General features: G+C 40.5%; 1 protein-coding gene across 1 annotated transcript in view; it reads right to left on the minus strand.

Moving 5' to 3' along the window:
- The window catches only part of EFL1 (elongation factor like GTPase 1), a 136,893-nt gene that overhangs the window by 82,175 nt on the left and 28,098 nt on the right, over positions 1-26,620 (minus strand). The window contains exons 9-15 of the mRNA XM_079912636.1: positions 25,386-25,462; positions 24,513-24,649; positions 23,375-23,497; positions 19,400-19,499; positions 15,306-15,457; positions 14,898-15,064; positions 3,578-3,716 (exon numbers count right to left, since the gene is read on the minus strand). Of these exons, the coding sequence (XP_079768762.1) occupies positions 3,578-3,716; positions 14,898-15,064; positions 15,306-15,457; positions 19,400-19,499; positions 23,375-23,497; positions 24,513-24,649; positions 25,386-25,462 (895 nt within the window). The remainder of the gene's footprint in view (positions 1-3,577; positions 3,717-14,897; positions 15,065-15,305; positions 15,458-19,399; positions 19,500-23,374; positions 23,498-24,512; positions 24,650-25,385; positions 25,463-26,620) is intronic.

Below are 26,620 nucleotides of genomic sequence, written 5' to 3' on the forward strand. Positions count from 1 at the left end.
TGGTTTATTATGCAGCAACAGATAATTGGAACATGTAGATTAATTCAACCACCTTCAGCCACTCAACTTATTCTTTCCATTCACCCCCTGCCCAACCCCTGCCACAGGAAGACAAACCTGTTTTAAGTAAACAACAACAGTGCTGACATAGAAACTTGAGAGCTAGAATCCCAGCATGTGTTACCCCTGTTGGCAATTAGCTTTCTCTTGTTCTGTTTGCTGCTCACCTCTTAACATACCAGAATTCTTGGCCTTTTCCTCTGTCCTGCCTTAAACTTACTCCTAGCTTTGAAAGGTTGCTTTTATTAAACACCTGGCTTATGAAACTGCTACTACTGCTACATATGCTCCAGTTTTTTAATCAATAAACAAGTGAAATTTGCCTTACAAAAGGTAATTCTGACTCTCAGGCTAGCAACTAGTTCAAGATGTTCTGACAGAGCTATTGAAATGGGTTCTCAACCCAACCAAGTAACCATATCAAAAATGTACTGTTCCTTCTAAGAAATACTAGGAAGGGAAATATCCTAATAACTAAAATAAGATTTTTCTCTAAAAAACACAAGTCTGAAAAGTTAAAGCCTGAGGGAACCCTGGAGATAATCTAGTTCAGGACTTTTTCAACCAGTGGTATACTGACATAAACCAGGGAAGATTTTCATGACAAAAGTACTAAGAATTTGTATCTTACTCCATGCTCACTGAAATGTCAACCTGCCATAATATAATGGCAATATTAAACTTGAATTTTGTTTGTACTTTATTTTTACATTTGTATGCATGTATTTTACAAACAAGATGTACAAAATATGATTTTGTTTACATTTTACAGCTACAGCAATAAAATGTATCCATACGATGCTATTTAATGTTCTGTCCTTAAAGTTTAGAATATATGATACATATAACAAAAGCCCTGGGAGTCCATAAATAGTCTTCTAAGAAAAAGAAATTAAAGTAGCTGTTCTATTTTTACTATTAGAAATGTTGGTAAAAATTACTCTAGTCCAAATCACGTGGCAAAACTGAGGACCAGAAAGGTTATACAGTTGGCCTGAGGCCATATAACTAGTTAGTGGCAAAACTATGACCAGAATTTTGGTATACTCATGTTCTCTAGTCAGGCATGGGGCTCCATTAGATTTGGATTAATAGAAGGAAAACAATTACTATCTGCTTCAATTCAGAAGGTAAGTCAAAGTGGTTGGCTGGATTCCAACCCCTTCAATGTTACATTTATAATCATTCTGGAAGACTATCTTCCTCCTTAATGTAAAAAAACAGAACCTTAATGAAGGGGTCTCAGGCAACACCAGGGCAATGTGGAGGAAATGTGGCTGACAGTATGGACTGGCTATTCAAAAGCCATTCACAACCCCAATATCCCTTGCCTTAATTGTAGAGACTATAAGAGACTCAATCCTTGGCCTCCACTGCAGCTAGGGGTGATCATATGACAAAATTACAAAGAAATGAGGATATATACATTGGTCACTAAGAGGGCATTTCTTCCCAAATAAAAACATCAGTGCTATGAGAAGGGCTTTGGCCCTTGTGCCCTCTTCCTGCCAGGAATGTTGATGTGATTCCTGGAGATGCAGGAGCCATCTTGGTTCCATGGGGACAAAAGCCACACGCTGAGGATTGCAAACAGGCAAAGACAAGGAACCTGGCTCCCTGATGACATAGGAGAACCAACCCATCAGCCCTCAACTCTCTGTCCTCTATCTTAAACCTCCTACTGAGTGAAGTTTAAGACTATGCAGTTGGTTTTTTGGTTACCTGAAGCTTACAATCCTAATTCTTAAACAAAATAAATCTGGCTTTTCTCCTTAATCCATTTTGTCCCAAAGTTGGGTGTCCGTCTATGTTATTTTTTTATCACTGAATTTGGTAAATGAATGTTTAATCACCTCCACCACCCTAGCTCGTAGCACCACCCCAAAATGTTTTTTTTTTTTTTTTTGCGGTACGCGGGCCTCTCACTGTTGTGGCCTCTCCCGTTGCGGAGCACAGGCCCCGGACACGCAGGCTCAGCAGCCATGGCTCACGGGCCCAGCCGCTCTGCGGCATGTGGGATCTTTCCGGACCGGGGCACGAACCCGTGTCCCCTGCATTGGCAGGCGGACTCTCAACCACTGCGCCACCAGGGAAGCTCCTCAAAATGTTTTAAAAGATCAGTAAAAGAGAATGAGGCATGTCTCTTTTCTCCAAGACGAAGACAGTTTTAACTTGTAGTAGGTCTCCTGTAGCAGATGGCAGCGTTAAGGGCTGCCTTAGGAGGCAGATGAAAGAGAGATGGTTTCCCTACTTATAACCTAGCTGACCTCAGTCCTGAACAGCATATGGAAATCTAGAAACAGAAAGAAGGAAACCAGAACTATTGCATGTCAAGTTCCTAATCTCTACTGGGGAAAGAGCACAAACAATGAGCCTTAACTGGAGGGGATATTATAAAAACCATTCACTCAACCCTTTATTCAATACCTTTTCTTTCACTTGAACATTGTGTTAAGACATCTTCCACCTCACCTTCCATTTAAGAAACAAAATTAATTGAATCAAGAGAAATACAGTAATCCCAAGGAAGGCTTATAAACAAAACTAGGGTGTTTTCCATTCATCTTCCCATGTCCTTCCTGATAAAATATTTTTCTGGCTACGGAAGCTCATAAAGTTATATCAATTGTTAAGGTTCAATAGCATTTTCCAAAGGGGTGAAAAGAATGGGTAATACTGATGAGAAGCTAGGAATTCTACTAATTTCATACCAAAAGCACAAAACAACAACAGAAAAGGAATGAAAAAATTTAAGAAAGAATGTGTCTCAGCAAGGGAGCGTCAAAATGCTTTGGCATATTTCCTGGACTGAAGTGGACAAAATCCAGCTGTTCTGGACCAGTGGTCTAGATCATTTCTCTAAAACATAAAAAGAATCCCCAGCCCAAGCAATCACCCAATAAATAGCTCTATAGCTGACAAGGACCCTAAGGGTTCAGAATGGGATACAACATTCCACAACACACTCAGGTTCCTGTGATGATCCAAGGGACATTCCTTAGGCTAAGTCTTTAGGATTGCACTAAGGACCTTAAAATGTGAATTCTGCACACAAAGAGCAGAAGCCAAGCAAGTAATAAACATTATGGAGATAAGGAGGAGTACTTATGGATATATAACATAAAGCAACATTCAATGGATAAAAAATATTGCGAGAAAATAGACCTCTACATCAGAATAGTTTCCGATAATTTAGAACCAGAAGTGTCTTGTTCATCTAGACTGACTTTAATGTGAGCAGGAATTCTCCTTCTTGCTCCCAAACAAATAGAACCCCAGCTTAGGACAGAGCATTCACAGATTACTTTTTTTAAAGTAGAACTACCATAATTTACAGCAAGCTATTGTTATGCATGCTAATTACTCAAATGCACTAAGTTAAAGCCTAAGGACACCGGACAAAAATAAACAAACCAAAAACGAGGTCAAAGCCATTTCCTTTGAAGACTTCACTTAGTTTGTATGACAGGTAATCTCTCGGAATGGACTACAGATATAATACATAGCACCACCCTACCTAGCACATTTCCTGGAGGTACCTTCTCTAGATCTTCCAGTTCCCTTCCCATCAGAAGATACAGGTTTTCCAGGGTACAGCATGCCATGTGGGGGACCGGGGGAAGGTCATCTAATGGAGCTGAGAAGCCTAATGGCACCTAGGCAAAAAAATAAAATAAATAAAGGAAGATAACTTAGAAGGCATCAAATAAAAAGATTAGTTAATACCTACAAAGTTACTTTATTCAAAAGTAAGATATAGTGCAGTCATATTGCATGTAAACCTGAAACATGTAAATCTGAAACGGCATGATACAAAAATAAGTCTCAGTTTATGAATAAATTCTGAAACAGTGAAACCTCTCAAATATTCAAAAATTGTCAAGAATTCCACATAATCATAAGCTTTACGGCTAAGTAATATAAATTCTGTTGTGACCTGGTAGCACCACATTAACTAACAAACAAAAATCCCCATAGCCCTTTGCTAGTATTTACATGAACCATGTCAAACACCAGTTCTGGTGACCACTATGCTATTATTTCAACGCTCATTATTACTATTACCACTTAAAATCGTAATAATATTATTATAATGTCATGTCAATTATAATCTTATTATAATATCCTTTAAGCATTCAACAAGGGCTGGTGGTAATGCTGAGCAAGATGAAAATGAGTAACTCTGGAAGAGCAGTTAGACGTAATAGACATGCCATGTAATGGCCAAACAACTGCTATTGATATTATATCCTACACCGTTCATCTGGAAGAGAGCATGCTGTGAAATATTAGGGACTCATGAGAAGACACAGCACACTCACATGCAAAGATATGCTACAGGGGTAAGAGATTGATGAATTCCCCCTACATCACAGTTATTCTTATGGAGATACTGTCTCAAATTATTCAAGATATTGTCTCGAATTATTCAGTGATCTCCATATAAATGCAAGTGCCCTGAAAGCATTTCAACCAAGGAACCAACTTATCTTTAATACCGAAAGGCCCAAGGCACTGTGCCAGTGCCAGGAGGAGAATAAAACGTCCGAGACATAACATATACAAAGATAATTACCACTGCAAACCTAGAGTGAGTGACACAAAAGCAGTACAGGCAAGTAAATTCATGAAATCTCAGAGGAGAGGGAGAAGATAATGTGTTAGGGTAGACCTGGAAACTTCATGAAAATGATGACCTTTCAGGCACCTGATACATTTAAATGTACATGTTGTGACTCAGTGACAACTCTGTAGGGGAGCTCTGAAGATAGGGTGGAAGAAATTTAAAACATAAGGATCAAATTGGAAGAAACAGAATTATTCATAGACAGTATGATCATTCACTTAAAGCAAACTACAGATGAATTATAATTACTAAGACAATTTAGCAAGATGGCCACAGACCAATATACAAAACTTAATTAACTGTATGTCTATAAATCAGCAACAGAAAAAATATGTATTTTTAAAACAGTAACTTTTACAATATCAACAAAATATAAGAGAGCTAGGAATTAGTAACAGAAGTGATTAAAGATTTTTATAGAGTAAATGATAAAACTTTAATAAAAAACATTTTAAATGACCTAGATAAGTGAAGAGCTATAGCTAATACATTCATGGATAGAAAGATTCAGCATTGCAAAATGTTGACTAGTGCCATACATGTACTGATTTAAATCAATACCAAAGTCTCCACAGGACTTTTCATGGAACCTGACAAGATGACTGTAAAGTTTATAGAGAAGAGTAGAGAGTTAGGAATAAACGAGATACAAAGAAAAACAAGGTAGAGGAATTTGGCCTTTTAGATGTCAAAACATGTAGAAAAGAAGACAACACTGAATAGAGACAGTGACAGACAAACAGAAAAGATGAAGTCTAATACTCCAGAAACAGACCAATGTACATGTGAAATTTGATTTATTACAGAATTGACAAAGAGGATTAGTGGGTAAAGATAGAATTATTCAATCAATGGTGTTGGAACAACTGTTTATTTGTATGCGGACAAAAATCAAATTGGATCCCTTCTTCATACCATATATAATACAAACACTGACTTAAACATTTAAACATGAAAGGCAAACATTAAACTTTAGAAGAAAACAGAAAATTTTGTGTCTTCAGTGTAGTCATAATTTTAATTTTCTTAAACAAGTTACAAAAAATAAAACCCATAATGGGAAAGACTGATGAATTCAACTACATTAAAATTAAGAACTACTGTCTACTGAAAGACACTAAATAAGAAGTGTGACAAGTCCCAAACTGAAGAAGGAATTTGCAAAACTTAAAAATGACAAGGAATTAGTATTCAGAATACACAGAAGAATATACAAAATTAATATACAGAATATATAAAAGCCAATATTAAAAAGTATATATTGTACAACAGAAAATTATGCAAATGACCCAAAGAGATACCTTCATAAGAGAAAACAAAAATGACCACTAAACATGTTAAAAGAGTAATAAGGAAAATGTACATTGAAACCATAACAAAACATCATATCATACCCATCTGATTAGCAAAAATTAAAAGTCTGACAATACCAAATTTTGGAGAGGACGCGGAATAACCGGCACTGTTAAACACTGCTGCTGGGAGTGTAGGTCAGAACTACTTTGGAAGACAATTTGGAATTATCCAGTTAAGCTGAAGATACACACAGGCAATTCCACTATGGGCATATTACCTTGAATTTTTTGCAAATATGCACAAGGAAGATGTACAAAAATATTCAATGTAGCATTGTTTCGATTAGCACAAAAGGAAAGCAGCCGAAATACATATTCAAAGGAAAATGGATAAATATTTCTATAATGAAATACAATGCAGCAGTGAACAATAAATGAACTACAGGATAAGCATCAACATAAATTTACCTCACAATGTTAAGTTAAAAAGCAAACTGGAGAATAACTACAGTAAGATTCCATTTAAACAAAGTACACAAACAGGATATTCTTTAGTAATGTATACACAGGTTGTAAAACTATAGGGAAAAGCAACAGAAGGATGGAGCAGACAGACTAAAGGCGGTCCTCCTATGATCCCTGCCTCCTGGTGTTCACCTCCTTGTGCAATCCCTTCCCCCTCAGTGTGAGTGGGGCCTGTGACTTGCTTCTCACCAAGGGAATATGGCAAAGGTGATGGGATGTCACTCTCACGATGACCTCGGGTCACACAAGACTCTGTCTTGCCAGTAAATTCACTGTACAGTCTCCTCTCGGGCCTGATGAAGTAAGCATCCAGGCTGGAAGAGTCCACATGACAGGAAAATGCAGGGAGCCTCTAGGAGCTGACAGCAGCCAAAAGAATCTGGGGCCCTCAGGCTCACAGTTACAAGGATATGAATCCTGCCAACAACCTAAGGAAGTCTGGAGGCAGATACTTCCCCAGCTAAGCCTCCAGATGAGAATACAACTCAGTCAACACTCTCACTGCAGCTTTGTGAGACCCTAAGCAGGACTAGATAAGCTGTACTTGGAATCCTAATCCACAGGAACTGTGAGATGAGAGAGCAGAAGCAAGAGAACTACAATTCTGCAGCCTGTGGAAGGAAAACCACATTCACAGAAAGATAGACAAAATGAAAAGGCAGAGAACTTTGTACCACGTGAAGGAACAAGATAAAACCCCAGAAAAACAACTAAATGAAGTGGAGATAGGCAACCTTCTAGAAAAAGAATTCAGAATAATGATAGTGAAGACGATCCAGGACCTCAGAAAAAGAATGGAGGCAAAGATAGAAAAGATGCAAGAAATGTTTAACAAAGACCTAGAAGAACTAAAGAACAAACAGAGATGAACAATACAATAACTGAAATGAAAAATACACAGGAAGGAATCAATAGCAGAATAATCAAGGCGGAAGAACAGATAAGTGACCTGGAAGACAGAATGGTGGAATTCACTGCTGTGGAACAGAATAAAGAAAAAAGAATGAAAAGAACTGAAGACAGCCTAAGAGACCTCTGGGACAACATTAAATGGAACAACATTCGCATTATAGGCGTCCCAGAAGGTGAAGAGACAGAAAAAGGACCCGAAAAAATATTTGAAGAGATTATAGTCGAAAACTTCCCTAACACGGGAAAGCAAATAGCCACCCAAGTCCAGGGAGCGCGGAGACTCCCAGGCAGGATAAACACAAGGATAAACATGCCGAGATACATAGTAATCAAACTGGCAAAAATTAAACACAAAGAAAAGTTACTGAAAGCAACAAGGGAAAAATGACAAATAGCATACAAGGGAACTCCGTAAGGTTAACAGGTGATTTCTCAGCAGAAACTCTCATGAGCCAGAAGGGAGTGCCATGACATATTTAAAGTGACGAAAGGGAAGAACCTACAACCAAGATTACTCTACCCAGCAAGGATCCCATTCAGATTCGATGGAGAAATCAAAAGCTTTACAGACAAGCAAAAGCTAAGAGAATTCAGCACCACCAAACCAGCTCTACAACAAATGCTGAAGCAACTTCTCTAAGTGGGAAACACAACAGAAGAAAAGGACCTACAAACACAAACCCATAACAATTAAGAAAATGGTCATAGGAACATACATATCGATGATTACCTTAAATGTGATTAAATGCTCCAACCAAAAGACACAGGCTTGCTGAATGGATACAAAAAAAAGACCCATATATATGCTGTCTACAAGAGACCCACTTCAGACCTAGGGACACATACAGACTGAAAGTGAGGGGATGGGGAAAGATATTCCATGCAAAAGGAAATCAAAAGAAAGCTGGAGTGGCAATACTCATATCAGATAAAATAGACTTTAAAATAAAGAATGTCACAAGAGATGAGGAAGGACACTACATAACGATCAAGGGATCAATCCAAGAAGAAGATATAACAATTATAAATATATATGCACCTAACACAGGAACACCTCAATACATAAAGCAACTGCTAACAGCTATAAAAGAGGAAATCAACAGTAACATAATGGTGGGGGACTTTAACACCTCACTTACACCAATGGACAGATCACCCAAACAGGAAATTAATAAGGAAACACATGTTTTAAATGACACAACAGACCAGACAGATTTAATTGATATTTATAGGACGTTCCATCCAAAAAACAGCAGATTACACTTTCTCCTCAAGTGCACAAGGAACAATCTCCAGGATAGATCACATCTTGGGTCACAAATCAAGCCTCAATAAATTTTAAAAAACTGAGATCATATCAAGCAACTTTGCTGACCACAACACTATGAGATTAGAAATCAATTACAGGGAAAAAAACGTAAAAAGCACAAACACATGGAGGAGAAACAATACGTTACTAAATAACCAAGAGATCACTGAAGAAATCAAAGAGGAAATTAAAAAATACCTAGAGACAAATGACAATGAAAACACGATGATCCAAAACCTATGGGATGCAACAAAAGCAGTTCTAAGCCGGAAGTTTATAGCTATACAAGCCTACCTCAAGAAACTAGAAAATTCTCAAGTAAACAATCTAACCTGACACCTAAAGGAACTAGAGAAAGAAGAACAAACAAAACCCAAAGTTAGCAGAAGGAAAGAAATCATAAAGATCAGAGCAGAAATAAATGAAATAGAAACAAAGAAAACAATAGCAAAGATCAATAGAACTAAAAGCTGGTTCTTTGAGAAGATAAACAAAATTGATAAACCATTAGCCAGACTCATCAAGAAAAAGAGGGAGAGGACTCAAATCAATAAAATTAGAAATTAAAAAGGAGAAGTTACAACAGACACTGCAGAAATACAAAGCATCCTAAGAGACTACTACGAGCAACTGTTTGCCAATAAAATGGACAACCTGGAAGAAATGGAGAAATTCTTAGAAAGCTATAACCTTCGAAGACTGAACCAGAAAGAAATAGAAAATATGAACAGACCAATCACAAGCAATGAAATTAAAACTGTGATTAAAAATCTTCCAACAGGGCTTCCCTGGTGGCGCAGTGGTTGAGAGTCTGCTTGCCGATGCAGGGGACATGGGTTCGTGCCCCGGTCCAGGAGGATCCCACGTGCCGTGGAACGGCTGGGCCCGTGAGCCATGGCCGCTGAGCCTGCGCGTCCGGAGCCTGTGCTCCGCAACGGGAGAGGCCACAGCAGTGAGAGGCCCGCGTACTGTAAAAAAAAAAAAAAAAAAAAAAAAAATCTTCCAACAAACAAATGTCCAGGACCAGATGGCTTCACAGGTGAATTCTATCAAACATTTAGAGACAATCTAACACCCATCCTTCTCAAACTCTTCCAAAAAATTGCAGAGGAAGGAACACTCCCAAACTCATTCTAGGAGGCCACCATCACCCTGATACCAAATCCAGACAAAGATACTGCAAAAAAAGAAAATTACAGACCAATATCACTGATGAATATAGATGTAAAACTTCTCAACAAAATACGAGCAGACAGAATGCAACAACACATTAAAAGGATCATACACCATGATCAAGTGGGATTGATCCCAGGGATGCAAGGATTTTTCAATACACACAAATCAATCAATGTGATACACCATCTTTAACAATATCTTAAAAACCATGTGATCATCTCAATAGATGCAGAAAAGCTTCTGACAAAATTCACCACCCATTTATGATAAAAACTCTCCAGAAAGTGGGCATAGAGGGAACCTACCTCAACATAATAAAGGCCATATACAACAAACCCACAGCAAACATCATTCTCAATGGTGAAAAACTGAAAGCATTTCCTCTAAGATCAGGAACAAGACAAGGATTTCACTCTTGCCACTATTATTCGTTTTGGAAGTCCTACCCATGGCAATCAGAGAAGAAGAAGAAATAAAAGGAGTACAAATTGGAAAAGAAGAAGTAAAACTGTCACTGTTTGCAGATGACATGATACTATACATAGAGAATCCTAAAGATGCCACCAGAAAACTACTAGAGCTAATCAGCGAATTTGGTAAAGTTGCAGGATACAAAATGAATGCACAGAAATCTCTTGCATTCCTAGAATAAAATACCTAGGAATAAACCTACCTAGGGAGACAAAAGATCTGTATGCAGAAAACTATAAGACACTGATGAAAGAAATTAAAGATGATACAAACAGATGGAGAGATATACCATATTCTTGGATTGGAAGAATCAATATTTTGAAAATGACTATACTACCCAAAGCAATCTACAGATTCAATGCAATCCCTATCAAATGACCAATGGCATTTTTTACAGAACTAGAACAAACAATCTTAAAATTTGTATGGAGACACAAAAGACCCCGAATAGCCAAAGTAGTCTTGAGGGAAAAAACGGAGATGGAGGAATCAGATTGCCTGAATTCAGACTATACTACAAAGCTACAGTAATCAAGACAATGTGGTACTGGCACAAAAGCAGAAATATAGATCAATGGAACAGGACAGAAAGCCCAGAGATAAACCCACGCACCTATGGTCAACTAATCTATGACAAACGAGGCAAGGATATACAATGGAGAAAAGACATTCTCTTCAATAAGTGGTGCTGGGAAAACTGGACAGCTACATGTAAAAGAATGAAAGTAGAACACTCCCTAACACCATACACAAAAATAGACTCAAAATGGATTAGAGACCTACCCGTAAGACCAGACACTCTAAAACTCTTAGAGGAAAACATAGGAAGAACACTCTTTGACATAAATCACAGCAAGATCTTTTTTGATCCATCTCCTAGAGTAATGGAAATAAAAACAAAAATAAACAAATGGGACCTAATGAAAATTAACAGCTTTTGCAAAGCAAAGGAAACTACAAACAAGATGAAAAGACAACCCTCAGAATGGGAGAAAATATTTGCAAACGAATCAACAGACAAAGGATTAATCTCCAAAATATATAAACAACTCATGCAGCTCAATATTAAAAAAGCAAACAACCCAATCCAAAAATGGGCAGAAGACCTAAATAGACAGTTCTCCAAAGAAGACATACATATGGCCAAGAAGCACATGAAAAGCTGCTCAACATCACTGATTATTAGAGAAATGCAAATCAAAACTACAATGGGGTATCACCTCACACCAGTTAGAATAGGCATCATTAGAAAATCTACAAACAACAAATGTTGGAGAGGGTGTGGAGAAAAGGGAACCCTCTTGCACTGTTGGTGGGAATTTCTGTTCTCCACTATGGAGAACAGTATGGAGGTTCCTTAAAAACTGAGAACAGAATTACCATATGTCCCAGCGATCCCACTACTGTGCATATACCCAGATAAAACCATAATTCAAAACCACGCATGCACCCCAATATTCACTGCAGCACTATTTACAATAGCCAGGTCATGGAAGCAACCTAAATGCCCATCGACAGACGAATGGATAAAGAAGAAGTGGTACATATACACAATGAAATATTACTCAGCCATAAAAAGGAACGAAACTGGGTCATCTGTAGAGACGTGGATGGATCTAGTGACTGTCATACAGAGTGAAGTAAGTCAAACAGAAAAACAAATATCGTATATTAAAGCATATATGTGGAACCTAGAAAAATGGTACAGATGAACTGGTTTGCAGGGCAGAAATAGAGACACAGATGTAGAGACGTATGGACACCAAGGGGGACAAAGTGGCTGGGGGGGTGGGGGGTGGTGGTGGTGGGATGAATTGGGAGATTGGGATTGACATGTATACACTAATAAGTATAAAATGGATAACTAATAAGAACCTGCTGTATAAAAAAATAGATAAAATAAAATTCAAAAAGAAATAAACTTAAGGTTGATGTTTAAAAAAAAAAATGCAGAGTCTGATTCAGCAGGTCTGGGGTGGGGCCTGAGATTCTGTACTTCTAACAAGCTCCCAGGTGATGACAACATTCCTAGTTCATGTGAGTAGCAAACATGAATATAGGTCTGTGTAGACAGGAGGCTGGAAAACAGGTAAGGGATACATCACACAAAAGCCACACTGAGGAGTTTGGGCTTTCTCCTTAGTGCATTGGGGAGACACTGAAGAACTTTAAGTAGGAAAGGGATACATCATATCTGCAGTTTTAAAAATGACTCTGGGGCTTCCCTGGTAGCGCAGTGGTTGAGCGTCCGCATGACGATGCAGGGGACGCGGGTTCGTGCCCAGGTCCGGGAAGATCCCACATGCCGCGGAGCGGCTGGGCCCGTGAGCCATGGCCACTGAGCCTGTGCGTCCGGAGCCTGTGCTCCGCAACGGGAGAGGCCACAACGGTGAGAGGCCCGTGTACCGCAAAAAAAAAAAAAAAAAAAAAAAAAAAAAAAGACTCTGGTTACCGAGTACATGTGTGTATGTGTTTGGGGGAAGTGTGTGTGTGCGCAGCACATTTCTGCTCCAGAGACATAGTAATGTCCAGCCCTAGAGAAGTCACCTATAAATTCTTGGTCAGATGTGAACAGAAGCAGCAGCCAGGTGGGGAAGCAGAATGGTAGGCAGTGGTTCTGAAACTTGAACAGGCAAGGAAATCACCAGGAAGGATTATTAAAACAGATTCCTGGGTCTAACCCCCCAGAATGCCTTCTTCAGTAGATCTGGAGCAGCGCCTGAGAATCTGCACCTCTAACAAGTTCACAGGAGATGCCGGTACTGCTGGTCTTGTCTTGGGATCACATTTTGAGAACCACTGGTGTAGTGGAAAAAGCACAGGCTTTGGGGGCCATACGGATATGAATTCAAAGCCCTGACCCACCACTTCCTAGCTGTGTGACTTTGGGCAAGTTTTTTAAACTCTTTGAGTCTCCGGTTTCTCATTTGTAAAAAGAAAATAGTAAAATAATACTAAACTCATGGCAGGATGGTTGAGTGATGATGGTGGTAAGGATTAAGTAAAGTACACAGAGTGTGTGCTTGATAAGGCAGAGTGGCTTTGCTCTGGGCTGCACTGGAAGGCAGGACCAATTAAAAAACGAAAACAAAACTGTGAGATGAGAAAACATGTATTGTTTTAAGCTGCTAAATTTGTGGTCATCTGTAACATGCAGCGATAGAAAAAAATAATACAAAGGATAAACACAAAATTCCAGGAAGGGATATGTCTGAAATACTCACTTTTTTTTTTTTTAGGTAGCTGAAATTAGGTTTTACGGGGATCCAATTACTGAAATAAGGAGTCATTCGTGCTGTCAATTCATCTTATCATTCCTGCTTTAGTCATCTGACACATAAGCAGTTGATTTCAATCCTGAGTCCCACACTCACTACGTACAGAAGATAAACTGGAGTGCTCGTGGAATTTCTAATGCCCAATAAATCAGTGTTTCACTAAATAACAATTTCTTACTCCTCTTGACAGTTTAGAGAGTAAAAAAGGAAAAAAATTAACCAAGAGCACCCTTTCTGATAAATAACAAACTATCAATTATGTGTAAACCAAGATGGTAAGATAATCATCGATGGATTTTTATACATGCCATCACAGCACTTTCTCCCTCCCATAAAACCTAACCCTATACACACCAACTGCTGCGCTCCTTCTTGCTAAATCCAAACATGTTACAGACTAGCACGAACTGCTTAGCCACCACTCAGCACTGCAATGTCCAAGGATCAGACTGCTAAAACTGATGGAATTAGCATTCAAAGCTAGGCAGCTGACGGCACAGACTTCCGTCAACTGCCATCTCCCTCTCTCTCATTCATACAGCAGCTCCCCTGGTTAACCTGCAAGGAGAGGAGCACGTGCTTTTCTGCTCGTGACGCTGCACGTCTTAGAAGCTCCTAACTTACTGCTTCTTGCTGATCCTGACTGGCTCCCTGGACCTCTGGCATTCATCCTATGACCTTTATCATTTATTTACTACATATATACCTGGTTTATGTCCAAAAATGTTCTGACGGCTCTAGCTTGTGGTTTCTTACTTGCCCTTTGGCTCAGACATATTTAGATGCTGGCTGTTCACTGACTTTCAGACCCTCCTGATCAATTTCTGGGATCTGCCTGCCAAGAAACTGTTGCCTATCACCTGCTCACTGCCCATGCCTTTGGCCTGTACCACCTAGTTTTTGGATCTTTATATTTCTTGAACATCTGCTATTGCCCTGGCTCCAACATGACATCTGTTCTTACCAGTTCCTTCCTCTAGCCTTGAGCAGAAAAGCCTTATAATTAACTAAATAAGGTTTGAAAACTTGGTTCACATACTGGTTTAATTTCCTAAATGCTACTAAGCGAGACAGATTTACCAAATGTTACTGAATTAACACAAGAGGAAGTACATGGATTCACCTGAATGTGCCTTTCTAGAGACAAAATAAATCTACTAATAAGGTAATCACCAATCTCAACCAATCTGACAAAGTATCAGAACCCTGAAACAATAAACTAACGTTTTACTTCCAATTCTTACCCGCTGCAAAAACTCAAGAGGACTGTATTTGGGCCCCAAGACGAAAATTTTCTTTCCTCTTCGAGCCACGCCACTGAATACTCGAGCAAATGCAATAAAAGCCTCTCGGTCAGTTCCTTCCTGGGGCACAGGTTTAGGGGTCTCACTCTCCACCTCTTGCTCATCACCTGCCAGAAGCCAAAGGATAATGAGTGCCAGGAATGCTCTCTCCAATCCAGGGACTGCTGAGAAACTCAGAGGGAACAGGGAATATGCTATATTCAGCCCAGTTTCAGCAAGGAAACACCAAGAATGAAAGTATACTGATAAAAGCTACCTTTAAAGCTAAAAAGCCCAAGAGCTAGAGGATGAGTGTCCCAAGTTAAGTAAACATCCCGTCTCACCAAAGCCTATTTAGGAAAGCTATACCTTTCAGCTCTTCTCCCTGTGGACTCGTTTCAAGGGCACTCCCGTCCTGCGTGGGCTGCAAGGGTGCTTGGCCCTGCGCGGCTGCCAGCTTCTCCGCGTGCCTTCGTCTTGCACGCTCATGCCTCTTGGCAATCTCCTCCTGAGTGAGAGGTCTACAGGATACCACAGACACGTTAACACCTGGCAACATCAAGCATCTCTCAGTCTCTTCCAGTAGAGAAACAGCAAGTATTAACGTGGTTGGAGAAGATGACGGTTGGTCCCCAGTCCCTTCTGGGCGGAAGGTTTCTCCAAGTTCTCTCCCTCACTGCAGCAAGAGGAGAGAAGGCCTATCGGGCTTTCTCTGAGAATGCTGCGTCCTCAGCTAGTCTGAGCTTATGACCTGACATGCGAGAGCCCACGTCCCCACACAGAGCCACACACGACAGCACGGAACCTTTCTTAGGTACCGATGTTCCTCCTCAATAAGGCAAAGGACAGGAAAAGGAAGGGTGTGAGTAACAGACACCGGGGCTCCGAATACCCCTGTAGAGAGACAAGCATAAGACTTCAATGAGAAACTGAGGTTTTCTCCTCAAGTACAAAAGTATATCTTCATGGAGAATTGGGGTCCAAGAAGAAGGGTCAGGCTGAATGCTGGCAACTCATCAGGATAAGAGGTCAAATAGTGATTATCAGTCATTGTGTTAGACCCAAGTACCACCAGAGAAAAGGCAGTGCGTGGGTGTGTCTGGCTGTCTGCTGGGGGGTTCATCTGGGGGGTGGGTCACGTTGCTTGATCTGTCACTTTGTGCCTGCCTCCCCTGTTGTCCCCCACTGTGATTTTATGATTCCTGCTTCACCCCCTGGTCTCTGACTTGACACCTGGCTGATAATCGCGTCTCCCAACCTGCCATTCCCCATTCCCCTTCTCTCTCCTTAAGCACTAGAATCCATTCAGATGGCCATTCTGAGAGTGCACTGTCCACGTGCATTCTAAACGGCCACATGCTCTTAGAGATCCTGATGTCAGGTACCCTAAAACCCCTTTTTACTTTGTGTGGGCTACCCTGGGAGGTGAACGCTTAGGTCACTGACTGTCCACTGCTATGCTCTTCAGACACCTGCCTGCTAGACAAGACCTCCCACTAGGGCTGGACACCAATGCCACTCCCTTAGCACCTGCCCCTCGAAATCGAAGAATTCGGCTCTAGGAGTCGGCCCCTTCTGGTCAGACCCATCCCAATGCAGGTGGTAGGGCTGTGCCGTAAGACACAAAAAAATGAGGGCGCGACCTTTGAGAATGGCTTGCTCAGGTGTCGTTAGGCAATCAAGCCTGTTGGCAGTTTCGCTACAAGAGATAAGCTCCTCCTTACTGGAAGCTCTACATGTTAAAGGCCTTTCAAACACAGGATAAAAGCTGCTTCCTCATAATTTCTCGTCATGGCTCTTGTTCTGTCTTCTGGAGCAACATCCAACAAACCTTCTTCCCTCTGCTTTCCTTTCAATCATCTGCATTCATGCTCTTCCCCTCCCCCCTCTCTTCTTCAGGCTACACACTCCAGCTGCTCCTTCAATCAATCCTTAGATAACTTACCTTGTTTCTGGACTTTTGCTAAAATCTTTTATAAGAGTATCTGAAAAGTATGAATTAAAATATAAATGCAGAATACATTATTATTACTACAAACAGGGTGGGAAAAAACCCCCCGATGAACTTGTTAGCACATGGAGAGAAACGGTCTCTTCCAATGGGCTTATCACTATGATACGGACATTGTGTTCTTCACTCTACGTATATTATAGCACGTATTTATCAAAACAAATGACACAGGTATTATTACTCCTAGTTTACAGACGAGAAACGGAGGCTTAGGAAACTTACATAACGACCCAAAGTGACATAGACAATAAATGGAGGAGCCGTAATTCAAATGCAGATAACTCCAAACTCTATACTCGTTATCATCAGGCTATGTCTCCCATCCAGAAGGAATTAAAGACGATAAAATCATCATCACATTAAGTAAATGTGGTTTTATTTTAGCTTTGGTTAAGAAAGAAGCATACTTGTTCACATATAGTAAATCCTCATTCTGCCTGAGCTCATAACATGATTAGCATTTTATATTTACTAATCAGCATCAAATGCATGCAGGCTTGCTGTCCATCTACATGTTTATCCATCCATCCAGTTAACGTCTACTATGTGCCAGGCACTGCTGTGAGTACCAGGAGTGGTGGCAGAGGTAAACAGAGCAGACGGAAGAGAAGTCAGCAAGGTTTTATATGAAGAACCCATTGTGTAAACTAGTATTTATTGAGAATAAAGAGGAATTTATTTGCAAGAAAACAGAGCTCTACTAGTCAAGGAACATCTGTGGGCAGTGAGTTATTGAGGCTGTAGTTGAGCTAACTACGGATGACAGTTCTGAGGGGACGGCAGTCAGCAACAGCAGGGATGAAGGAGACCAGAGGTGAGAATGCTGACTGGAGCGTCAAATGGCAGACTGGGGAGATGAATCTGGAGAAGAAAGGAAAAGAGGCAACGACACAAAACCACCCACCCTCAGGATTCCAAGCTGAATGTTCCTGCTCTGGCCTCTGCGAAGCTGGCCAAGGGGTGGGCTGGGAGAGTGTCAGAGAAAGGGCTGGAAAGCTGGCCATAGTTGGTACGATCAGTAACCACACCACCAGGTAGCTGAGATGATGGGAACCAAGGGACCAAGGAACGCGGCTTCTATCTGAAGATCACGTCTTGTTACTACAAGAAGTTGGTTCTCAAGAAGGATGCCAAAGGAACACAAAGACTCAGGATTCAGAGGGAGAGGAACTGCCTCAAAAACTCCTAATAGGATGTTACCTAACAGGTACTTAGCGGCAAGTAAGTATTCAGCAAGAATTTGATAAGAGTACAGTTGAGAACAGCAAAAGCAAAGGCCCAGAATCTAAAAAGGGCAGGCAGGTTGGAAGGCTGCCTGCCTAGATCTAGAGGTGGAGTTTAAAAGCTGCGCAGGATGACACAGGCCAGATTCCACACCGTGACGTAGAAGACCACAGGTTTTCAAGCTAGACAGATATAGATTCAAATACTGCTTTGGCCTCCTTCTAGCTATGTAACCTTGAGTGCACTACCTAGTCTTTTTAAGGCCTCTTAATTTCCTCAGGTAAGACTGAAACATTAGACAGTTCCATTGCAGAACTGTTGTTAGATCTAAGTGGCATAATCAATGGTGAGGCAGGAATATTATAAGCTTAATAAACTGCAGCCAATTATTAGTGTTATCATCATTATTAATTATAACATAAAAGAGTAAGATCTGAGATGCTGCCTGAGGTACTAGGACCTTCTTCAGAAGTAATATTTATATCCGTTCTCTCAGGTTACTTGAAAAATTGTTACACAGAATGCCCCCAGAGTAGCTGTGGATAGCACAGAAGAGGAGCTTCCAAGCTCCTATATCGAGTGAATCTTTTCATTCCAGACACCAAAATCATACTGAAGGAAGGATGGCAAATGGACTGGCAGAGTTAGATACTGGGGCAGGGGAACCAGCTAGGAGACTGCTGCAATAACTCTCACAAGAAATGATCGGGATCTAATCATTTATACTAGTGAGGGGTGGGGGGCAGTGCAGGTGGGAAGGAGGGGAAGACACATGACCAACTCATACGATGTAGAATAGATCCTCCAAGACTCTGGAAACTTGAGAAATGAGCCATCTCCCTCCACACACGCACAATACACACGAAGATCAGCAGAGATACTCACCCATCCAACAATCTCTACTGGGGCAGACAAGACAGGCTCAGATTAGACCCTGCCTGACGTTCAATAAAAGTTAACTGTGGCTACCACTACTCTTACTGCTCTTCAAACTGACATGAATTCAAATCAACAGTCCCAGAGCTGATTTCAACAACCATCTCCCACAGAGGTATCACAAAAAGATAAAGTACCCTGCAAATTTTATGTTCCCGCAGGGGCTGCGGCGTATGAATTCCAGGCTGAGGAGAGAAAGCATTATCTGCACCTTCCCACCCACACCCTCACTGCAGCCCCGTCAAACCTACACCACTTCCCTGGCCCAGCCCAACTTTGCCTTTATCCTTACCTTTGCTTATTCTGAGGCAAAGCCTTAGCATCAACTGCAAACATTTTGGAAACAAAGATAATAACCGGAGCAGTGTCTTCGCTTCCACATTTCATAAAAGCTAAAGAGACAGGAAATAAAACTGTTACTGTTTTTTCCCATTATTAAAGAGCCAGATTCTTCTGAGAACAATTACGAGGTTTAGAACACGGCATCATCTAAATACATAAGCAACCTATAATCTTTTACCACTATGATAAAAATTGCATCTGGAAAAGTATAAAATTGCTAGAAAAATAGTAGAGCAAGAGCAAGAGAACTGGCAGAAATGAGGAAAGAAAAGCAAAACTGATAGGGTGGGAGAAGGGCTGGAGGAACTCCCACATAGAGCTAAAGCTAGGAAATGGGCTTAACCACCCACCATAAGCCCTCAGAAATGTTTCCTGTGGAGAAGGGATAGAACTGAGAAATTTTACCAAAGGTCAATAGTCAATAGGTAGCTTACTAATAAAATACATAAAAACCAGTAGCTTTTCCAATCCCTCACAAAAACAAGTTAGAAAATAAAACAGACAAAAATATCTTATCATGATAATAACCAAAAACCTTAGAAATGAATTAAGATTCAATACTATAAAGATGTCAATTTCCCCTAAATCTATAAATTTTAACACAATTTCCTATCAACGTATTCACATTTTTCTTAACCTACATAAAAAAACCATTGGTTAAGATAAAAAACCATTGGTTAGTAATTTTTTTAAAAAAGCACGCCACATCAAAATAATTCACACATAAAGAATTCAACAGTAAAATTCAAATAAGGGGGCTTCCCTGGTGGTGCAGTTGTTGGAAGTCTGCCTGCCGATGCAGGGGACACGGGTTCGTGCCCCGGTCCGGGAGGATCCCACATGCCGCGAAGCGGCTGGGCCCGTGGGCCATGGCCGCTGAGCCTGCGCGTCCAGAGCCTGTGCTCCGCAACAGGAGAGGCCACAACAGTGAGAGGCCCACATAGAGAAAAAACAAAAACAAAAACAAAATTCAAATAAGGAATAAAGGAAGCAAGAATTAAATACCTATCAGAAGTCTTGCCAGGGAAAACTTTGAAAGGCTGTGAGGAACAAAGTGACACGCCCTGACTTCAATTTTTAACAGGATCACCCTGGCTGCAGTGTTGAGAAAACATGAAAGGCTATCAAGAACAGCAGCAGGGATACCAGCTGGAAAGCTATTGTAATAACCAGATGAGAGATCATGGTCCAGGGAGGACCCAGGGAGGCAGAAGTGGAAATGTTGAAAAGTAGTTGTTCTGGATATATTTCAAAGGAAGAGTAAACAGGATTTGCAGATGGACTCGATGCAGGGGCATGAGATAAATGTGGGAATTAAGAGCATGCTGTTGTCATGTAAAGCCTTGAGACTGGACAAGATCAGCAGGTAGAAAACAGATGAGGTCCAAAGACTAAGCCTTGCTTTGGGGTATCCCACAGTTAAAAAGTCAGGGAGATGGAGAGGAACTGGAAAAAGAGATTAAGAATAAACAGCCAGGGCTTCCCTGGTGGCGCAGTGGTTGAGAGTCCGCCTGCTGATGCAGGGGACATGGGTTCGTGCCCCGGTCCGGGAAGATCCCACATGCCGCGGAGCGGCTGGGCCCATGAGCCATGGCCGCTGAGCCTGCGCGTCCGGAGCCTCAAGAGACTATTAGAAGTTCAATCTGGAAATTCCTTATGAAAAGTTCCAGTAAAGCAGATTTAAAAGAGCCTATATGGTCAGCTGCTATTCTTGCTGGACCTATAAAAATGATCAGGCCAAGTTTAATGAAACTAAACTTACTTTGCAAACAAATTAGTCTTAATTTGGCTATCTTGGGTAGAAATGAAGGTGATTTCAGAGAAAAAAAAATTATGTTTCAATAGAAACTATAATACACACTTGTGGATATTCGATTTTAGTTCTGTTATCATCTTCGAGGTTTTGTTTTTCTACTGGTAAACTGGACTGGATCCTGAATTCTTCTAGTTTCCTCAAATATTTGGCTACAACTCTCCAAAGTCACATTTCCAATTTTTCTCCCACTTTTGATTCGGAATCACTGAGAACCAAAGCTGCCCCTTTCCTGAAGCCCTGCAAACTGAAGCTGAACAACCTGCAATACACTTGAGAGAGACCACCACACAACATCCCATGTTTAGACAATCTTCAGGCCCGTTGCTGTGTAAGCCGCTCAGGAAGTTTACCTGAACACTCAAAGACATCATCGACGACATTTCACAATGCAGATGATACTTGACTCTGACATCTAGAAATCTTGACTGGCTGCCTCCTAGGTTCAGAAGTTGGTTTATAATTTGCTCCAACCATTAACCTTTTTCTTCTGTCTCCACAGAAATGCCTCTTATAAGACCCGATTGCTTGCACCTTATAAGCCTAACTTTGAGAGCCCACCTGCATCACTGCCTCCAGAGATGAATTTAACTAGACAGACTTACTGTCAGGACTGAGACTGGTTTAATGAGATGGAACAATCTACGAACTCAGCTTCTGGACTGTGACACTCCTTGAAGACGTTTCAAAGGGAGAGCTGTTGAAGAGCAAAATTTGCCACCCCAGAATGTGTTCCTCCGGCATGAGGATTAATTTAGGCTGATTATTTTTAAGAAGCAGAAGACTCAGGAAGTCTTTCTTTTTATGTCCCCTTAGCTGCCTAAAGAATTTAGATAAAGGACCTGGTCCCGGAATAGAGCTATCACCAGAAAAGAATATGCAGCTATCACTGCAAAGAATATGGGACAGGTGTGGTGGGGAAAACTGGAAGGACCTAGAGATCAGAGTCCACTCTGTGTCCCAGAGTCTCTGCACAGCCCAGCAAACATTCTTTTCAACCAAACTTTTGCTTTTCCATCTTCATGTGAATTGCCTTCCTCCCCTTTGAAGTCCTAAACCACTCACAGTATTTAAGGTGAGGGTTTTGGCCAGTTATTCTGTTTTCCTGGGTCTGTCCCATGTATATATGTTATTAAACTTTTGTTTGACTTTTGTTTTTTAAAAAAAAAAAGAAAAAAAGAATAAATAGCCAGGGAGACAGGGAGAAAGTAGGAGTATGTGGAAACCTAGAAGTCAAGGAAAAAAATGACTCAAGCAGGAAGGAGTGATCGACCATGTCAAATGGTAGTGACGGATCTAGTCAGATGAGGATTGAGAACTGGCTGAAAGATATAACAAAGGACAGTCAACAGTGGCCCTGAGAACAGCAGTGACTTGGGGGGCAGGGGCTACAAAGTCAGTAGATTGGGAGAAAAAGGACAGGAGAAAGTGAGTACATACACATGAACTTCATGGAGCCACACGGAGCCTGGAACGGGAGGATCCCTCTCCTGGGGAGCGCATATACGGGGCTTCAAAAGAGCAGCACTGGGCTTCCCTGGTGGCGCAGTGGTTGAGAGTCCGCCTGCCGATGCAGGGGACACGGGTTCGTGCCCCGGTCCGGGAAGATCTCACATGCCACGGAGCGGCTGGGCCCGTGAGCCATGGCCGCTGAGCCTGCGCGTCCGGAGCCTGCGCTCCGCAACGGGAGAGGCCACAACGGTGAGAGGCCCGCGTACCGCAAAAGAAAAAAAAAAGAAAGAGCAGCACAGCCCCTGAAAGCCCTTTTCCACAGTCCCTGGGGACACAGCCATGGTGGTGCTGTGGCACTTCAGGAACACATTCTTGGCTATTTAGGGGGATGGAATACAGCATGATTATGAGATTATGAAACGTGATCAGGGCAAAAGGTAGCGGTCTCAGAGCCTCTGGTATCCCCACTCCACTGGCAGAGCAAAATGGCTCCAGCAAAACTGAAATGTTAGAAAACAAAAGGCAACTGGTGAAATGTTTGTGAAATTGTTTGTCTGTGGAATTGGTCATTTAGCAAACTAGCATTTAGCAAATTGGTCTAGAGTAGTCTGGACTTAGGACTCAAAAATATGTTACCTGCTGTGTTCATCTTTACCTCACCTGCTTTCAGTGCCTGGGTTTCCGGTGGAAGAGAATCAAATGTTTGCGATCCTGCGCACATCAGTTTCTCCACTCTCTCGGCTGTAATGTCAAGGGGACTAGGAAGTTTCTGACACACCATAGCTGAAGTCTGCTGTTAAGGACTCAAAACCTTGAGCAAGTGCCCTCCACCATGGCAGAGAGTCACAGTATGCACTAAATACTGAGGTAACAATGTATGTCTATGAGATGCCTGGGCTATAAGGCAGCACTACGCCATATACCACATCTCAAAATATGGATACAATTTCAGGGAGTTCATGGACACTCTAGAGCCCAGAAAGGATCCTCATGATAGATATTCTAACACTGACATCCTACGGAACAAGTGAGGAAGGACAACAGAACTTAGGAGCACGGCTAACTGTGACCTTTTAAGTCCTCAAAATCTTTTATGTGGTTTCATAAACTGGTATAAAACAACCATCAGCCACAAGCTATGATACAAGAAGGTCCCCCACCAGAGCGAGTGTCACTGTAGGGGTATGTGTCTATCACAGCTCTGAGATCCACTGCTGGTTCACTCCCAGGACACTGCACCCCCAGCCCACTGCAGGGGTACGCCTGAGTACACACAGGTCAAGGAAGAGAAGATAGTCTAAATTCATCTATAAAATCACTTTAGTTAATGTAAGCCATTGAAAATCAAGTCTTTTTGGAATCACTAATGTGAGAGGAAGTATCAACAAGCTAACGAAAATATGGGTCTAAAATGAACAGTGCTGTATAAAAAAATAAAGAAAATAAAATTCAAAAATAAATAAATAAAATGAACCAGTGATCCTAACACAAACATCTAAATTAGCTACTTATATGTAAATCTTAGTCTAAAAGTTTTTATTTTACAGATTACTAAACAAAAACTAAAAACATTTTTTAAGAACATTCAGGTTGATATTAGTATTAGTCCTAGTTAATATTAATATATTCATTTTTAAAGTACTTAATACAGTTTCATGGTGGAACCTTAAATAACCCCAGAAGACTCTGGATGGAAATGCGTTATTTTCAGAGGATTTCCAGATTGCCAATAACACACTGGTTTTTCTTGTTTAGTCAAATCTATGATTTCATTAAAAACCATTAAAATAAAGGATACCAAGAACAGCCTGAGATATGGGAAGCCACTGACTGCAAATAGCATTGATCTGAACTTTAGGGTCTGAATGCCGTGCCTCTCGGGCTCCAATTTTTAATCCTAAAGAAGTCACGATTTTATCAATTTTTTCTTTGTCCCTATAGTAAACGTACAGGATGGGTGGGGGGTGAGGGGTGAGGAGAGAGAAAGATCACATAAAGACACAAAGGAGCAGTGAGGAAAAGGGACTCAACATTGTTTGACACATTTATTCCTAATGTATTACTTTTACTACAAAAAAATAAAAATGCTTGAAGGGGCTCCTGCCACAGGAGAAAACTGCTCAACCTCTACCCATACACTTCCAAATGGACTTTTCTTTAAAACGTCCCATGAAGCACCATTCCACAATCTCCCTAAAAAAGCTATGTCAACTGGTAAAGCAACTGTATAAATAAATACTAAAAAATCATTATTCCATCTCTGGAACAACTTAGAAATTTACTGAAGCAAACATTCTTTTCCACTTGTATCAGGCAAGTTTTTCCCCCAAGTGCCCCATTAGTGATCCTTGATATCAAACACCTTTTCTACTACAATTACTATTTTATTTTAAACTGAGTTTGTATAAACAAAAGTCTAATGTTTCTTTCCATCCTTTATATCTCTTCACTTCAGCACTCTATAAAATATGGCTGTTCTCTCCCTCCTGTCACCCTTTACTTGGGTTACACATACTCCTTTAAATTGTTTCCAAGCCCTGTAATCAACTCCTCTGTAAAGGCTCTGTTCATTTTTTCAGTCTATCTCAGCTTTCTGAAGTGTGACTCATCAAACTGCAAAGTGAGGCAAATTATACTGCCCAATTTATGTAACAATTTATAACAGCCTTACTTTTTCAAGACAGCATCATACAAACTCCATATATTTTCCAGGATCAACTGTACAAATAAAGGTTTCTTTCCTTTTGCCTGTAAAAAAGGATGAATGGGCTTAAATTTCTGAATATTTCATCGGTATCTTACATATTCATTCTTGACATGTTTTATTATCAGTGTTTCATTTCTACCAGAAAATATTTACTCAACAGAAAAGTGGAGGAAAGTAGCTATAAGAATGCTCTAAAAAGCCAATAATCCACAATCAGTAACAACCCACTGTTCTCTTCCTCCAGGAACCATGGACTTCACAAACAAGACCATTTGGGGGCTATATCACTGCAGTTGTCCTTTCACTGCCATCAAAGAAATACATAATACCCAAGCTGAGAGCTAAAACTTCACTCTAAAATTTCCATGGACTTTGTTCTAAAGAATGTTCTTAAACATGAAAAATGTTCAACTTCAAGGAAGAAGATATTAAAAAAAAACAAAAAAAAACCCTATTATTTCTCTTACCAAACTGTACAAAATAATAGCAAGAGCACTTTGAGATGGATAATATACAAGAGCTGGAATATAAACTGATACCCTCTTTCTCAAGAACTATTGGCAAGGTATTGGGAAATTAGGCCATTACCTTTGAATGCCTGGTTAGAAAAAGCTCATTGTCAAGACATAAAAATGTATTTATCAAGATGCCCACCACAGCTTTACTTAAAATATCGAAATATTCGTGAAACAGAAATAAAAACTATGTCCAATCTTACAGGATTTATGTAGATTCTACATTTATGTAGAATGATTATGTAAATGATGTAATAGGGTCCTTATGTGACAGGAACTGTTCTAAAGACTTTTCTTGGATAGTTCATATAATTATCCTAACCACCCTGTAAATATTACTATCTCCAATTTGCAGATGAAAAAAACTGAGACAAATGTCACAGAACTAGTAAGTGGTGGAGCTGAGATTCAAACAGAGTTGGATTCTCAAACCATGCTTTTTCCCACTTCATACACTGGCTCCTTCTTAAATACACTGTTTATAGAAAGATTTTAATGGCAACGGAAGATGTTCACAATATGATGTCAAGCAGAAAAGCAGCTATATTATATAAACAGCAATATCTCAACTGAGGGATGTATGTATCTATCCAGAAAGAATGAAAGAAATGAAAACCACAGCATTAGCAGTGCTGGCTTCTGATATTTTTCCTTTCCTATAGCTTTATACTTATAAATACCTTC

The sequence above is a fragment of the Stenella coeruleoalba genome (genome assembly GCF_951394435.1).
Source record: "Stenella coeruleoalba genome assembly, chromosome: 2".
Lineage (NCBI taxonomy): Eukaryota > Metazoa > Chordata > Mammalia > Artiodactyla > Delphinidae > Stenella > Stenella coeruleoalba.